The sequence below is a fragment of the Enhydra lutris genome, unplaced genomic scaffold, assembly GCF_002288905.1.
Source record: "Enhydra lutris kenyoni isolate GAN:26980312 unplaced genomic scaffold, ASM228890v2 scaffoldscaffold6, whole genome shotgun sequence".
NCBI classification, from domain to species: domain Eukaryota; kingdom Metazoa; phylum Chordata; class Mammalia; order Carnivora; family Mustelidae; genus Enhydra; species Enhydra lutris.
Window position 1 is genome coordinate 25,779,569 of NW_019154090.1, and position 17,106 is coordinate 25,796,674.

Below are 17,106 nucleotides of genomic sequence, written 5' to 3' on the forward strand. Positions count from 1 at the left end.
CCCCCCCCCCCCCCCCCCCCCCCCCCGCAAAGCAAGTGGTAGAGATAGAGTTACAGCTCAGAGGAAGGCCTGGAAAATGTTGTGTGAGGCACGCCCCGGGATCCCTGTTCTGGAGGATGCAAACGGCTCAGCTTCAGAGGCACCAGGAACCTAGTTCCCAAGAAATTGACCCCAGTTGTAAAATAATCAGGTTACTGATAGCACCTGCTCCTAGTTACCCGCCATGGATACAGGCGCGTTTCTACCATTTCCCCTCTGCTCTCCCATTTTCTCCTCCTCCTAGGCTGGGCAGTGGTTGGTGCTGGTTTGCCTGCAGAGGAGGAAGGGCCGCAGAACCTGGGTGGAGAGAAACTGAACCTGCCCGTGAATTTTGGACCGCAGATAAGAGCAGGGAGGGTTCGGTCGGTTCCTCTCCTTCTGCCCAGAGTCAGGGCTCCCAGACTGGGGTGTGTCCCAGCAGCTGGCTGGGTGCTGCCCGCCTGCTCCCCACACATTCTGGAGTTCCCTTTTCAGGAAGCCCATTGTTGCTGTCACCTTGAGACCCGCAATGGCTCAGGCCCTTTGGGGGCCGAATGAGGGACTTTTATCAACAGGTGGCAAGGCTGTAGGCTTCAAGGTGTCTGAGGGCAGAGGTAAGAGGAGCGACTGCCTGGTCACTGGGGAGAGAGGGCCCAGAAGTACAGGACCAGATATACTCTTATTTTCTAATGAAAATGTCACTGAAGTTTGCGAATGAAAGGCAGAAATGAGTAGACCAAGTTCCCTTGAGAGTCCAGAAGGCCAAAGCAAGAGGTGCCTGACTCGTGACCTCTGGCTGAGCAAGGAGAGCACCCTAGGTCAGGGCCTGAGACCCCACCACTCCCAAGCCTGTGCTGGCTGCCTCCCGCAGCTCCCCCCACACCCCGGCCCCGACTCTAGCATCTCCCCCGACCCGTGCTGCGCAGCCACTGATGGGCTCGCCGCTGTGTGTGCTGGTGATTGCCTGTGTAATTAGCCCGTTCCCCAAGCCCTGGCTCTGTGGGAGTGGGTGAGGTTTCAGTCTGCCCTCCGCAGCTGTGGGCTGTGCTGTCACAGGCCGGTGGCAGAGGGGTCTGGGCATGCTTCTCTTCCAAGACCACCCCAAAAGTCCAGTTGTGGCCGCTGTGTAAGTTCGACCAGGACTTTACTCTTTTTCGGCTTGTAAGTCGGGTTAACCACACTTGATTTCTCAGAAAAAATGGCCATAGCAGTAGTGTAAAAATGTGGACTAGAACCTCCGCCTTCCAAGCCAGGGTTCATGGAGCAGAGTCCCGGGGGGAGGGCACCCTCTGGGGCCTGCTTGAGAGTCCGTGGGTAACTGGGGAGGGCGTGCACAACCCCGTCTCTTGGCCCTTACCAGCAGGTCACAGGTTTTCGCTGGTGTCTCTCTCTAGGTAACAAGGTCCTAGAGGGAAGGAACCTCAGTCATCTGTGTCCCCAGCACAACACGAGCACATAGTAGATGCTCACTAAATGTGTGCAACCTCATTGAGGGAGCGTGTGTAAATACAGCTTCGTCTCCCTTGAGTGTGCTTTGGTTCTCACCCTGAGACACTGTGTCGCTCAGGAGCCTAGCTCTCTGGGTCGGAGGGCAGAGGTGTGGCCGCACTGTGGGGTGGGCTCTGGGTGCAGAACGCCTGCCTCCGGAGCCCTGCTCTTCCACTCGCCGTGGGGCCCTTGGGTGGCTGGGGCAGGTCTCCAAGGGGCAGGCCTGACGTGGGTGCCCGCCGTTTGATTCTGTTTAGTTTAGTTTAGTTTTTGGTTGGTTTGTTACGGAGCAGTTGTGAGGAATTCTCCTAAAACCCTTGTCCCAGAGGCCCTTGTGTGTGGGCCCTGGTGTTCTTCATTATCGGGTGATTGGGAAGTCAATGGGAAATGCAGCTCACCTCTTCCCAATTAGACTTGTCCAGGCAGGGAAGGGTGGAGGGGGTCATCTTGGTGGCTGGTCACAGGAGGAGAAACCCCAGGCTCTGCAGGGTGGCAGCGGTACGGGGGTGGAGACAGGCACAGCAGGGAGACCCTGCCTGGCTGTTCCTCGACGCCACCTGTCTGCTCGAATGCAGGGCTCATCTGGTCTCCGTTCAGGAGCTGTGTGCCGTGGGACCAGGTCGCCACTGGCCACATCCTCCTTCCACACCAGCACCATGCCAGGTGTCTCCGCCACTTCACTGCGTCTCACAGGCTGCATGGGGGGGTCTGGGAAACCTCCAGCCTCATCCCCACCCCTGGAAGGACTTGAGATCATCCAGGGACAGACAGGGCAGAGCCCCACTGTGGGTTGACACGGCGCAGCTGTGGGGAGGGCTCGGGTGCCTCCATGCAGGGACTGCCGGTGCCGGCGGACGGATGCTGTGAGAACTTGGCTGAGGCCCGAGCCAGAGCTGGTGGGTGAGACAGGTGTGTGTTCAGAACTTGGGTTGTGGAGTGCCACAGGAGGGCGGGTGCTCCAGCTGAGGGGGACAGGGGGGCAGAGACTGGGCGGCAGGAAGGAGGGTGTCTGGGCCTTCAGGATTGAACACCTCTGGTTCCACAGTTTGTAAGCTTGTGACCTTGGGCAAGCGCCTTAACCCCTCAGAGCCTCAGTTTCTCACCCGTACGATGGGGCTGATAAGTAGACCTACCTGGTGGGCCTGCAGGGAGGATGAAATGAGAGGGCTAAGGGGAGCACTTGGCACCTGGTGAACTTGGCATCTGTGAATGTTTTCAACTTGGCAGAGTGCGGGCAGAGCGTGGGCACCCGGAGTGCTGCACCCAGCGGTTCTGCCTCCTCCCTGCTCCTCCGTGAGGACACCGTGTTCGGTGGAACCGTCCACAAGCCTTTCTCTGGGCTGCAGACGGCCCCGCCCCGGGTGATGGGCTGGGGACCCTGCTATGAGGCTCCACTGCCCCCAGCCTAGCCCCTGGCCACAGTGGCCTCCAGGCTGCTCCTCAGACCCCCCACCCCCCCACTGGCACGTGCTGGTGCCCAGAAGTCTCCCTGTATAGAACCCTCCCCCGCCAGGGCAACCTTCCTCACTTCCCGTGGGCTTCCGCTCAGGTGTTTCCTAAGCAGCGAGGCCCTCCCCAGCCACAGGCCCCTCTCCCGGTGCCTCTGCTTTGTCTTGCTCTGGTCCCTCCTCCCCAAGGGCTGATGTGTTTTTCTGCTGATTGTCATCCCCTCTCCTGCTGGGCAGCGAGGGCCAGGATTCTGTCCTACCCAGCACCTAGCAAGTGCTGGGCTCATAGTAAGTGCTCAGTAAATACCTGTGGACTGAAGGCAGGAAGCGCCTTGACTCGGTGGGGCTTCCGGTGCTAATGGGTTCAGTCTTTTAGATCCTGAGTGCTTCAGCAACACCCCAGAGCCAGGAGAGGGCCTCCCTCCCTCAGGGCTGACCCTGAACGCGGTGTGCCCTGGGCAGCCAGGAAGGAGCAAGGTGCCCAAGCAAGGATGCCCTGTTCCTGGCTCCCGCGGAGCCTGGGTGGCCTCTGTATCTCCCAGGGTGCTCTCTCCTGCCAGCCTCCCCCTCACTCTTAGGGTCCATCCTGGGAGTACAGGGGAAAGTTTTGTTGTCCCTTTGTGCAGAACACGTGTGCCCCTCCGGGTGTAGAACAGGGTCTGAGTGAACACGAGTGAGTGTGTTTTCACCCCAGGAAGATTGGGCAGTTGCGCTTATGTGTAGGGAGCAGGGCAGCCTGGGGGAGGCAGGCCGAGTGTAAGTGTGGGGGTGGGCAGGAGGGGGAGAGGGCACAAGAGGACACATGGCCTCTGTCCCCTGAGGCTCCAGGTAGGCCTCATGGGGACCCCCGAGCTGGGCAGAGCCAGCGTGGTGGCCCGGCTCACGTGCTCCAGGTCCAGCCTCGAGGACCAGGTCCAGCCGCACACTGGCTGCTGCACAGAAGCTGTAAATTCCAGGAAACTCCCTGCCAGCCCAGCGTGGCGGGGGAGGGGCGGAGGCTAATCCACGCTGGTTCCCTCGCACTTGGAGAACAGATGTGTCTGCCTCGGGGACAGCCTCGGAAGAAAAGTTCCAACCAAAGTGTGTTTGCTCGTTATAAAAGAGTTGTCTGTGAGGGGGCCCTGGAGGGAGGCTTTTTTTGGAGGAGGAACTAGGGGGGCTCTGCCAGAGGTCCTTGCTGGGGGCCCACAGATGCCATTGTATCTTGCTAGAGGGGAGAGGGGAGGGGGCGAAGCCAGCTCGGGGTGTGGGAGCTGCTGGGTCATCTTTCTTGCGATTTACAGCCAACTCCCAAACACAGTTGCTCGCAGCTCCTGAAAGAGGCTGGGCCAAGTAGGAGGTGGGGTCCCTTCCCGCTGGAGGGCTGGATTGCCGGATCGCAGGGGCCCCGCCCTGGGGGTTCCCAGATGACTGGCCAGGGGCTCACTGAAGCCAGCCAGGGGAGAGGAGGCAGGCGTGGTCCTCTCCAGCAGGCCCTCCGGCTGTTTGGAAGGCCCTGGCGGCCCCCCAGGTCCTTGAGCCAAACCCCCTTTGCGGTCTGATTCGAACCCTCCTCGCCTGCCTCACCCCCTTCCTTCTCTGTACTTCTGGGCCTGGCCTTTTCAGCCCTGGAAGCTGCCCAAGAGCATATCTTTGAAGCACAGCAAAGGTTAGGAAGGAGGAAGACAGAAATGTCCTCTGGGTTGGGGGAGTGGGAGAAAGGAATTCCATGCACGCTCCCCGGGAACCGGAGTCCTAGTGGGGGCGATCGGCCTGGCCTCGGCAGTGCGAGCCGGTCCTGCCTCCCCTTCTGGCGGCCGGGCCCTGCGCACAGTGAGCTCTCTTCTCCGGGCTGTGGGCCGCCAGTGGGGAGCGGTGGCCCTTGTTTACAGTGCTTGTCTCAACCTTGGCTCACGAGGGTAAGAGCCAGGCCCTGCTATCCGCCCTCACAGGATGCAAGACCTCATAATTGTCTTCAATTACAGGCAGCACCGGCCCTCAGCCCTGGCTTCCAACAGGAACCAGAGCCCGAACCACTTCCATGGGGGGCAAGGGGAGCCACCCAGCCCCTACGGCAAGGTTTGGGGGCTCCCTGTGGCTTTTGGGCACTTCCAAAGCCCACAGCCCACGGGGCTCAGCCAGACTGCTGCTCTGGAGCTGCATCAGGCTGGGCCTGTTGAACATCCGCCTTCTTTGTCCCCGATCAGGATGAAACTTCTGTGAGCAGTGAAGATTTTGATATGAACGACTCCACATGGATGTCAGCTGACCCACACCTGGCCTCCAGCCTGAGTCCCAGCCAGGACGAGAGGATGCGGAGCCCTCAGAACCTCCACAGCCAAGAGGATGGTGAGTGTCCCTTGGTGGCCGGCGGGGAAGGGGCCGCACCTGGGACCCGGAGGCCTAGGAATCTGGGGTGGTGGAATCTGGGCTGGGGGCTCTAGGGGTGGCTTCCAGCTGCCCCTGGTGTCCTGGGTATCTCCGCCAGTGCCCCAGCCCCTGGTGCCAGGGGAGCAAGTCCTCCTGAAGGGAACAGGATAGAGCTCTTGGGGGCCGGCAGCCCGGCAGGTGTCCTGTCTGTGTACCCTGATGCTCGCAGGCTGGTGGGATACGGATGTCGGATGTGGAAGTTACCCCAGTTCAGGTCTGGGAAGGTCATTAGCCAAGGACCCGGAAGAGTCCAGCCGCCCAGCAGTGAAAGCACGAGTTGGACATCTGTAGCTTGACGTGAGGCTGTAGGACAGGGTCCCTGCCTGTCACCTGTAAGCCAGCAGGCAGTGCACTTGTCCACTGTGTGTCCCCAGCCTCTTAGGATGGGAAGTGGCCCGGCTGAGGAGCTTCCCCAAGCTTTGGCCCCCCCGCCCTCCAGAACTGGCCAGGCAAAGTCCTCTGGCCTCCCTCAGAACAGATGCTTTCTCCTTGGGATGGGAGAGCTGGGCTCAGAACTCAGATCCCAGGGGTCCACTCTGGAGGGTCTCTGCAGAGCCCCCAGGGGGCCGGGGCTCTGGGAGGACCAGCGCCTCTTTCAGCTACAGGCAGTCGCGGGTGTGGGGTGGCACCCATGGTCAGCGTCTCTGGTGGGGCTCCGTCTGGTTTTCAGGGAGGTGATGGGGGTGGGGGATGAGCCCAGGGCTGAGCCTCAGAGATGTGGGGTGTAGAGCCTGCAATTAGGAGGGGTCAAAGGTTGGGGCCTGGAATGCCGGAGGGAAGTGCAGTGTTAAAAAGGGGTGTAATGTTAACTCTGGGAAACGGGTTAGCCTTAAAAAGTAAATAAGGGGTAGGAGCCTTGCAGTTTGGGTCAAAGTTCGTCTCCATGGCAGAACCCGCGCCTGCCTCCCTCCTGCCCTCGCAGGCCTGAATCCGGCTTTGTCTGGGAGGAGACCAAGCCTGGAGGCAGCTGGGGAAGCTGGGCCAGGGGCTGGGGAGCCCAGAGGGTGGTTTTGCCAGGACTGGGGTACAAGGCTGCTGGGAAAGAAAAGACTTTTGTGCCCTGACACCTCGTGAGGTCAGCACGACCCCCTCGTGCTGTGAGCCTCCCCACCAGAGCCTCCCAGACCAATACCACCTCCCAGTATTCCCACGGGTGGAGGCAGCCACATGCTACTGGGGGCTCAGGGCTGGGAAGTGCCCAGCAGCTGACCTCCCTCCTCATCTGAGCTGAGCGAAGGCCACACCAAGAGCCAAGCCTGCAGAACTCAGCCAAGGGCGTAGGGTTATACCTTCCCAAGAAGGATCCAGAACATTTTTTTAAAAAACAGAGTAGTAGGACTGAATGGGGGCCATATTTCTTCAACTCATTCTTTTAAAAAATTCTTACATTACCGTTGCTCAAAACCACCTTTTGGGAGTCTGATCTCTGTTGGAGACACTTCCCAGGGAGATTCGGCGCTTTGGGTAGTGGTGGGGGGTGGTCTGGTCCACCAGGATCAGGTAGCAGAAGGGAGTGTTTCTGTGGGGGTCACAGCTTCCTCAGCATCAGTTTCCCAGCTGCCTGGGGCTTGGTTGATCGGGAAGATGAAGTGGAGAGAAGCAGCAAGACTGCGGGGAGGGGGTGGCGGGCAGCGAGACCTGTGGCCGGTTCCATGGGAGCTCCAGACCGGGGCCTGCCTGGGCGTGGTCCTGCATGTCCCTGTCCTGGTCCCAGGGCTGAGGCAGGCTGGCCTGCGGACAGGACCAGGGTGTTTGTTTATCAGGGCGGGCCAGAGCTGGAGACAGGGAGGTTGGTGTTGACTGTGATACCATCAATTTAATTATTTAATCAGAGGCTGTGTCTGGAGGCTGTGGACTGATCGGCAGGCCAGAGGCAGACCTAAACCCGGCACAGGGGGTCACAGGGCTTGAGAAGGCCCAGCTGTCCAGCCCGGTCTCTGCTGCCCCTTCTGGTTCTAGAGCTGTAGGTGACTGCGGTGTTTCTCCAGAGCAGTGGGTTCCCGCAGGGTTTTGGCTGGGTCCAGAGCTGGCCCAGAGTCTTCGTCCTGCCCTCCAGGCCCCACGGTGGCATGTAATCAGCTCCCCAGTCTGACGGTGCTCACAGTGTAGACACAGGCCAAGATCTGGCTCCCATCAGTGAGTCGACTGGAGACCGCCAGACTGCAGAGTGTTTTCATGTCCCCCTGTTGTTAACGACGGGCTGGGGTGGGGACAGGCCGGGCAGGGGCTCAGGTTGACTGTGTACTCTGAACCCAACCGGCAGCGCTCTGTGGTGGCTTGCTGTGTGGTCTCTGGCCGTTAGTCCTCCACGGAACTGGCAAATTGGAAAGATGAGGTCTGAAGTTCCCATTGTGAGTTCTGCAAGGCACAGCCCATGTCATTCTTGCTCTCCGCTCCGTCCGCAGTGACTTCAGCTGCTTGCTTGGCACGCTACAGGGGTCCGCTGACCGTTGTTGCCTGAATGGAGAAAGAAACATTTATCCACACCTGCCCCTCAGTGCACCATCCGGAGGGGACATAGGTCCACCCTTTGTTGGGGACAAGTTGGGTTCTTTGCTCCTGAGGACATCCCCAGTCTGAGTACCTGGGTCTCTTTTCCCTTAGCCAGAAAGTGTGGGGGCCCCCAAGGCTGTGCCAGGGAGTTACCCCCTCCGGCCCAGAAGCATCTCAGGAAGGCAGGTGGTTTGTACATGACTCACACCTGTTGGCAGATGTGTTGGAGGCCTCCTCTTTCTCCATCCTTCTTCTCGCTCTCCTCCTCTTCCTCCTCCCCGGTGTCCCCCCCCACCCCCCACTTTTCAAACTGTAACAAATGCAGATGAAATCTGGCAGGCAGGGCAGGTCCCAAGGCTGAGACCAGAAATGAATTGGTGCCCCCGCTCCTCCCCGCCGCCCCCCACCCCAGGGCTTGTCTCTGGCTCCCCCGGAGTGGGAGTGTCCTGCCCTGAGCCCCACGCAGCTGTGCCTCCTCCCCCAGGTCCAGCAAGCCTCCACGCCATGGGTCTCTCATGAGGGTGCCATTCGCAGCCCCCCAGAATCATAGCAGCAGGCCTGGGGCTGGGGGGAACCACGTGCACGGGGCTTCCTCCCTGGGGGCTGTAGCTGCCGCGGGGGGTGCACATCTCTCTTGTCCTCCAAGACGTGGGAGATGAAGCGAATGGGGGTGATCGGACCAAACTCAGGAGGTGGCGCCGGGGCGGCCTTCCTCTTTCCGCCTTGGCAGGTGTCGGCCATGTGTGAAGTTCCCCAGAGACAGGCAGGGGACCCTGGGAGCCACAGGGGTCTCCCTCATGCACTCAGAGCACTGGTTTCTTGGGGCCAGAGTGATCCAGGCTTTTCTTGCTGCCTCTTGCCCATGTGTGGCCAGGCATTTTCCAGACCTGCTGCTCAGCCCTACCTATCTGAGGCTTTGGGTTTTGAGTCCAAGTGGAACTCTGTGCACGTTGTCGGTGCCTAGAAAAACACTTGGCCCCGTGGCCGCCTTCTGGGGGCAGAGAGAGGATGCCTGGGAGAAGCCAACTGTTGGGACTTTATCCAGAGACACTGTAGTCTAGCATTGACTTGGGACCAGATGGTAGGTCTGTGATTATACCCGGTCGTTGGGATTATCTGTGTGATGTCCGCCTCTGTCCCCGAGAGCACAGCTCCCTGGAAGCTAGGACCCCAGCGCCCAGCACAGAGCCTGGCACAGAGCAGGTGGGGGGAAGTGTCTGTTAAATGAATGAGTGAATAGAAAAGCGCCCGTGCATGTGCACAGGCCAGGTGAGCCAGCAGGCGTCCTGGACTTCACCTGCGGGGCTAGGCCTGGCTCTGGGGCTGCCGCTGGCAGAGCCAGCCGAGGGCCCACTCCTTGATTTCCCCTTGATGTGCTCCACTGGCCTCTTGTTCTGCCCCTTCCTGAACGGAAAATGTGAGGCCTGGCCTCCAGAAGGGATGCGAGGGGGTGGGGAGCGGACATTACTCACCTCCCCGGCAGACAGGAAGCCAGCGCCAGGGGAGAGCAGAGGGTCCCGCTTCCCTCTTCCTGCACTGTTGTCTTCCTGCAGGGCCGTGGGGGTGGGGCTGGCTGGGCCGGATCCCTGGGCTGTCCTGGGGCCTTCCTTTCATAGCCTCTGGTTTGTGCCTCTGAGATGAGACCACTCCTCCAAGCCTTTGGGACCACCCCCCACTTTCCCCCTTCCCTCCCTCCAGTGCCCCATGCCAGCCCTTCTTGCCTCCCCTCCTGTGCCCATTACCAGGCAGTGAGGGGTCTTTAGTTCTCTTGGGGCTCCTAATCGGTTTTGTCATGCGAAGGCTGATAAGCCCTCTTCTGCCTTTGGGACAGAGAGGGACAGGGGCAAGGACCCAGGATCCCGGTGGGCTTGAAAGCTGCCTGAGGGCAGGCGTGCCTTTGGAGAAATGTATTTTCTGTTTCCCCTGGTTTCACAAGTATTAGATTTAGTGTAGAAAATTTAGAAAAAAATGGAGCAAAAAAAATCAAAATGACCAATATTTGGGGCATCTTTTTCTCAGTCTTTTCTGTGGACATAATAAAAGTCTTGTTTTCTTAAAAAAAAAAAAAAAAAGGCAGGGAGATCGTGTCGTGTTGCAACCCCTTTTTTCCTCCTAATGTCATTTGCCTCTCCTGTCCGTGATGTGGCGCTTTTTAAAGATGCCCAGTCATCCCAGTGACTGGAATCCCCATCCCCAAGCCAGCCGAGTGCTTGGAGCTCTGACCGAGCCTTTCCTACGGGGAAGGACATGTCCTCTCCTAAGGGGAAGTGACTCGCCCAGACTGCAAGTGACCACAAGGGTCTCTCTGACCCTGCAGCTGGCGTTAGGGTCATTCGTGGGAAGGACATGCAAGTCCCTCTTTTTCATTACCGCAAACGGAGCCACAGGGAGCCTCTGGGGGCCGAGGCCCTGCACCGGCCCAAGTGTCCTCTCCTGGGCCCCAGCGGAGTAGGTGCTCCACAGATGGCCTTTGAGTGGCCAGGGGCAGAGCTGGGGGGCCAGCGGAGCCCCCTGGGCAGGCTGTGTTTGCTGTGATGTTGAAGGCAGGCGGAGTGGGCCCAAGGCGTGCCCGGGAAGCTCAGGGAGCGGGTCCGGTGCGGGCTGGGCAGGGAAGAAGACGCTGAATGTCCAGGCTGGGGATTGCCTGCGTCCCGCATCTCTACAAGCTCCTTTTGACTCCCAGCTCCAAACAGGAGAGCTGGAGCAGAGAGGGCCGCAGCCAGCAGGATGGAGTGAGGTGGGGTCACCTCTGTGGGCCAGGTCCCGGCTGGACACGGCTCCCTGCCTGCAGGCCCGGGGCGTGCGAGCTGGTTCTGGCCTGCCCTGCCTGGGCCCTGCGAGGTGGTCTTCAGCGAGCTGTTCGCTCCGATTCCCGGCTCTGCTGACTGTAGCCTGGTGACTGTGGCCATTGAGCCTGGGGTCCTTGGGAGTTCTTTGTGAGAAGCCCAAGGCTTCCTGCCGGCTGGCTCTTGTGGCCTTGGGTAGGGCCCTCCGCTGGCCAGAAAGGCAGCCTGGGCCTCACCAGCCTGGGCCTCTCCCCAGGCACCTCCCCCTGTCCCTGCAGGGCCATGTGCCGGGGAAGTGGGCCGGCATGGCCACGCTGCCCTGGCCCCAGGCTCTGTCCTGCCTCAGCCTGCTCCTTACTCCTTGCTGTGGGGCCCAGGGCGGATCGCTCCCCCTGCCACACGGCCGGTTCAGCACACGCCCGTGACCAGGAGGCGCCATGTGTGGTCGTGGGGCCGTTTCCTCGTCAGTGGCCGGCCTGGTGCTGGGAGTGGTACTGGGCAACCGGGGCCCGCTCCCTGCTCTCAGCTGGCATGTGCAGGCTGGGGGGCTTTCCTCCTCGCTGCTCCCTGTTCCCCAACCCTTCCTGAGCCCCACTCAGTCCAGTCCTATGTCTTTCTCTGTTCAGGTCCCTCTAGATCCCCTCTGCCCTGGGACCCCTGGGTGGTCCTTACATCACACCAGTATCCCCAGAGAACAGAAGAACAGCTCCTGTTCTCCCCCTCCCCCCGGCCCGGCCCGAGTCTTGCTTCTTGGGTGAGGGCTGGAACGGGAGGGCAGGTACTCACCGCGGGTCCTGGCCTTTTGTGAGTTTCTGCCCCACACCCCACCCACGTGCGCCAGGACCCCACTTCTGGATCCGGCCGCCTGCAGCCCAGGCCTCCACTCGGGCAGGCCACTGAGCAGGCCCCTGTGAGTTCGTTCTGCTGTCCAGGGAAAAGGCTTCTGGGCAGCCGCTTGCCGCCTGTGTCCCAGCTGCTGTGTGGGCCGCCGAGGATGCCACAGGCGTGTCCTTGGCGGGCGGGGGGCGGGATGCTGCTCATGCGAGGGGGGCTGGGGGTGCAGAGGAGCCGGGACCAGGCCACGTGGGCTCGGTCACCGGCACTACCTCTAAGCCCTGGATCCTTAGTGTTCTCTGTAGGTGGCGCCCGCCCTCCCATAGGCCCATGGCTGGGGTTAGAGCTCCAGGGCCAGCAGCTAACTCCCCGTGGACCCCACATTCAAGGTCGGGTACCCACCCTGCTCACCATCCTGTCTGGGGGGAGGATTATGGCCCCTTAACCATGGTCCCAGGGATGGCTTCTAAGGGACCTTCCCAGCAGTGAGCTTTTATACTGAGCTTTTTCTCTTCCACACTGTTGATCTTGGCCCTGCCCCTCCTCCCACCCCCGACCCTACCTGTCTAAGGTGAGGCTGGAAGGTGGGTCTGGGCCTCGGTTTCTGGCTACAGGTCATACCCCCTTCCTCCAGAGCAAGAGCTATTTGTTCCTATTCAAGGCTCCAGACATATTCACCGAATGCTCCCTGTGCCTGCCCTCCCCCAAGGCACAGAACTGGGCCCCAAGTCCTTCCGGTTATTGGCTATGGGCCACCCTGGTAGTCCCGGGTCACAGGAAAGTGTCCATCATCAGCTGGGCTGCAGTCTGCGCGGACAATGCTAGGCTGTCCTGGCCTCTGGCCACTGAGGGGTAAGAGAGGCTGGGAGACAGCACCGAGAGATCCCTTTATCCCTGGCTCAGGCCGGGCCTTGTGCAGGCTGCTAGGGTCTTAGGCCCCCAGATGCTGGGGGAGGACATTAGAGTAAGACAGGCTCCAGAGCCTGAGGTGAGGCTCACCTGCTAAGAAGGGAAGAGTGAGACCCCCCACACACACATCCACCTGGAAGATGTGCCTGGGTCTGCTGGGCGAGGAAGTGGGAGTCCTCCCACTGCTCCCGCCCCTCAGTCTAGCAGGCATTAGACCCCAGCTTCCTGCTGACCCTCTGCCGACACAACCCCCACTGTGCTGGAGAGAAGGCCCAGGGCTGTTGGCAGGGGGGACATGCAGGAGAGACACTGCCACCCCTGGCCTGTCCAAGGACAACCTTCCCAGGAACCAGGAAGTGACCGGAGCCACGCTGGCATCATCATTCTGACCTAAGGACTGGGATGCACCAGTCCTGGGGCCGGCTTTCAGGAGGGCTGGAGTAGGACCTGCCGGGGCCCACAGACGGCACATGGGCACACATGGGCTCTGGGGCCCAGGCCCTGCCCCGTGAATCATTCACACACGGTCACCTGGAGTGGCTCTGTTTGCTCTCAGAACACATGATTTGTTTTGGGGGGGAGGGGAGAGGAGGGGAGGGTGCAGGGAGCATCTTGGCTAGAGCTTTGTTCATTGAATTAACATTGATTTCTCGCTGCCTGAGCTTGACTTAGAGGGTGGGGCCAGGGAGATGTAGGGCCTGGGAAGACACAGACCCAGCCTGTCCAGAGTGGGAGCATTTCTTCCCAGGGGCGAGGGGAGTGTTGGACCAGTGTGTGTTGGGGGAGAAGCAGTCAGAAACAGGGCAGTGGCAGAGGTGGGGCCAGCCCATAGCATAGATGGGCAAATGGAGGCCGAGAGAAGAAAGAGGGTGGGTGCTTTGGGGAATGAGGAGCCCATCCAGGCTCTGCCACTCACTCTGTGTGACAGCAGTGACTTCCCTCAGGGAACCTCTGGTTCCCCCAGAGTCAGGGACAATGCGTGTGCCCAGCCTCTGACACTCACTCAGTATCCACCCTGCTGCGGGGGTTGCTGGCCACCGGCTCCCAGCACCCAGACTCATCTTTGGGTTGGATCCCAGGGTTCCTGCTCTGAGAGAAATGGTTTCAGTTTTAGGGGAGAATCCAGAAAGCCTAGGTCTGCACTGTGGTGCTGTGGCCGCGGACAGCCGGTGCGGAGGCTCTGGGATGGGAGTGTGCTGCGTGTCGGGGGTGCGCTGGGTGTCAGAGACTTCCTAGGAAGAAGAAGGTCAAATAGCTCCGTTTGAGCACAGTATCGATCACTTGTTGAAATAAGATTTTGAATATATTGGGTTAAATAAAATAGATTATTAAAATTCTTCCTGTTTCTTTTTACTTTTTAACTGTGGCCACTAGGAAGTAGGAGATCCGTGCATGACTTACAGTCTGCTGCTCGCGGCTCTGAGTGCCCGGGGGTCTGGGTGTCCATGCTGCTCAGGGGGCCACCAGCCTTTGGTAGGGCAGGAAGGTGGGGGCTGTGGCATAGAGGTGCTGGCGTCCCTGGGCCGGTGGCCCCAGGAGCCTGGTGAGGAGTAGGGGCCAGCCCGCCACAGGAAGCATGAGGGCGGAGGGCAATGCCTAGGAGGGCTCGCAGGGTAGGCAGCCGGGGCCTGAACGCCAAACGATGGGCCGGGCACCCAGTGTGGCCCCATCGTGCGGGGACGGTGGGATCCTGGGGGTACTGCTGCCTCCAGCTCCTCCGTGTCCCTCGTTTGACCCCGAGGCCCTCCCCCTTCCTTCCGGGAGGAAGAGCAGGGTAGCCTGCCAGGAGCCTGGTGCTCCTGGGAACTATGCATCATGTAAACAGGGCCCGAGCCGCTGGCCTTTGTCAGAGGAGGCGAGCCCCCGCCCCGGTGCGGTACCGTGCGGTGCGCCCCCCGACTGCAGCCCGGAGCCCCCCGCAGCCCAGAAGCAGGAAGGGCTGCTCTTCAGACGCTTGTCTCCCGGGCCTGGTGTCTCCACTTCCTGGCCCACAGCAGGGGCCCTAGGGCCCCTGGCTCCAGCACTCCGCCCTCCCTCCTCCATCCCCAAGTCCAGCCAGTCGGGCTCTCATGTGTGAATTACTGATGTCCCCTCCCCAACCAGGCAGGGCTGCCGCGCCGAGGGCAGCCCCCAGAGCAGGAGGTGCAGCACCTCTGGCCCCAGGAGGCGGCCTGCCCTGGGCCGTGTGCCCGGCCTGCGGGCCCCCGGCACGGCGTGTCTTCCCACCTTGGCCCAGGCCGCGGTGGGAGCTGGTATAGGTCACCCACAGGGAGAGGGCGCCGCTGGCCAGGGGGCCCCAGAGCCCGGTGTGGCGATTGGCGGCTCGCACAGAGCCGGGCTTGTGCGGGCTGCGGGGCACTGGCGCCCACATAAGGGCATTGTTTGCCGAGGTAAAAGGGGTTTTTGTCTCCTTCTGGAGACGGGACAGAGAGAGGAACAATTTCCCCCATTCATCACTAATTCCCCCATTTGAATAGCAGCACATTGCCCCACGGTAAATAGACGGCACCGCAGTCCTTCCCTGCCCTGGGCACTCTGGGCACAGGTGGTGGGCTCTGTGTCCTGCCCAGATCTGGGCGTTGCCCTCCACCAGAGCTGGGGAGGCCTGGCTGGGGGGAAGTGTTCAGAAGGGGTGCATTCCCCAGCTGCTTCCCCGTGGCCGCCCAGTGTACCCTTTTCTCCGTCGCTCATACAGTCCCAGGTCGGGGGCAGTCTTGTCCCCGCTGGCATTGTTCTAGGCTCCAACAGCTTGGCCTCGGGCGGGTTGCCCGTCCCCACGGGACCTCCTGGCACGGCAGCCCCGATGAGGCCGGGGCAGAGATGAGAGGGTCCCTTCCAGCTGGGTGTGGGGTGGGTTCAACCGGCACACGGCCCTGCCCAGAGAGTCGCATGGCCGGAGGCCTGTGCCCCGGGAAGGCCCAACTCCTGCACCCTGCGGGTCGGGCCCCGCTGCCCGTGGGGCCAGCTGGGTGCTTTCACAGGGTCATAAAGTGTCAGAGCCCAAGAGGGCGTCAGCGGCAACTCCCTGGACTGCAGATAAGAGGAGCCAAGGAGACGGGCTGTGCCCAAGGTCGGGAGACAGTGAGGCCCCGCACCTGCTCCCCCCACCCCCCTGCTGCTCTCATTGGGGTTTGAGTACCGTCTATAGCTCCTTTAAGTCACACTTTTTTGGAAGGAGTGGGGAGGAGGGAAGGATTCAGAGTGGACCAGAGCCTCAGCCTGGGGTGCTGACCCTGCTTGCTGTTCCTTCTTTCCCTGAAAGGTGCCACGCGCTGCCACCAGCCCTTCCTGGGGGTGTCCGTCACCTCGGGACAGAGCCAGGGGAGCAGACCCGGGGCCTGTGGTGGGCCTGGCTCCTGGCTCGGGCACCAGTCCCTCCACTCCTCCCAGAGGGAAGATTATGGATCACTCAGAGACCAAACCGGACACAAGGGATGCAAACCTGCTTCCACTAAGGAAACTGTTGGCTCCCATACCAGAAAGTCTAGGTCTCCCTTGGCTTCGGGCACAGATGCACGTGGGGGTGGGGCTGGTGGGATTTGTCCGAGCCAGCTATCAGCTCTGCCCCGAGGACTGGGCGGCCCTGGGGGGTGCGGAGGAGCACTTCTCTCCAGACATTTCAGCCAGAGCCCAGGACTGACTTCCGTGTGTCCCACTTGGTCAGATGCCTGCTGATCACTGGGATGAGCTGGGCTGACTGGCCAGGTGTGGGGCATGTGGTCACCCTGGAAGATGCAGGGTGCCCTCACCGGAGGGAGGGGTATGGTTTCTGGAGAGGCAGGAATGACCTGCTGCACCCCCCCACCCCCAATACAGCCCTGCTCGGTCTGGGTCTGGGTCTGGGTCTGCAGCGGGGAGAGGGGGCAGCTTACAGCATGGGGCGGGGGCGGGGCACAGGCCATAGACACAGTATGTGAGAAGGTGATTAAAATGGCTCTGGAAAAAAGTAGGTAAAGGGGTCAGCATGTCAGAGTGGGGGCAGGGAGGTCTAACTGAGAAGGTGACCTTGAAGCAAATCCCTGGAGGGGAGGGGATGCCCCCAGAAAGAGCGTGGGGGACAGTGTCCTCGAGGGAAGAGCAGGTGGAAAGATGTACAGCTGGAGTGGGGTGACAGCAAGGGGGCTGCCTCTGGTGCCCGCTTAGGGTTTGAACTCAGTCCCTGTAGCTGGGCCTTGGGGGCTGAAGGACAGATCCACTTCCCCCACCTCGCCCTCCCCAGCAGCACCTCTGCCCCCACGGGGTCTTCTCAGCTTCCTCCTGTGAGGCTTCCTCCATGGGCTATTGCCAAAAAGCCTTCCCTCCTTTCCTCCCTTCTTCCCTCACGGTGTCCCGCCCTCCTCAGGGTGAGCTCTGGAGTTGGGCCCTGCCACGGGGCTGGGGGCTAAGGAGCAGGGATCAAAGGCCGGAAAGCTCACAACTCTCCTTTTGGAGCCATCTCTTCCAGAACCCTTATGTTTGGTTTTTTACTTGCTGGAGTATGAGCCCCCAGGACAGCAACCACCCCTCTCTTCACTGTTGTGTCCCGTGTCCTGCATGGGCTGGGAGGCTGGCGATCTTCCAGGCGCTGCCCGCTCCCTCCTCCCCCTCACTGTGCCCACCCCAGATCTCACGTCTTCCCGCAGGGCGGGGCTCTGGGGGGCCCAGGGAGGCGCGTGTGTGTGTGTGTGTGTGTGTGTGTGTGTGTGTGTGTGTGTGTGTGTGTGTGTGTAGATGCGTGATGA

The 17,106-nt window shown here is 61.0% G+C and overlaps 1 protein-coding gene across 2 annotated transcripts in view; it reads left to right on the plus strand.

Annotated features, from left to right (window-relative positions):
- Positions 1-17,106, plus strand: part of LOC111141728 (nucleolar protein 4 like) — a 129,289-nt gene that overhangs the window by 96,878 nt on the left and 15,305 nt on the right. For both annotated transcript variants that reach the window (XM_022494517.1, XM_022494518.1), the window contains one exon: positions 5,141-5,282. In XM_022494517.1, coding sequence (XP_022350225.1) covers positions 5,141-5,282 — 142 coding nt within the window. The remainder of the gene's footprint in view (positions 1-5,140; positions 5,283-17,106) is intronic.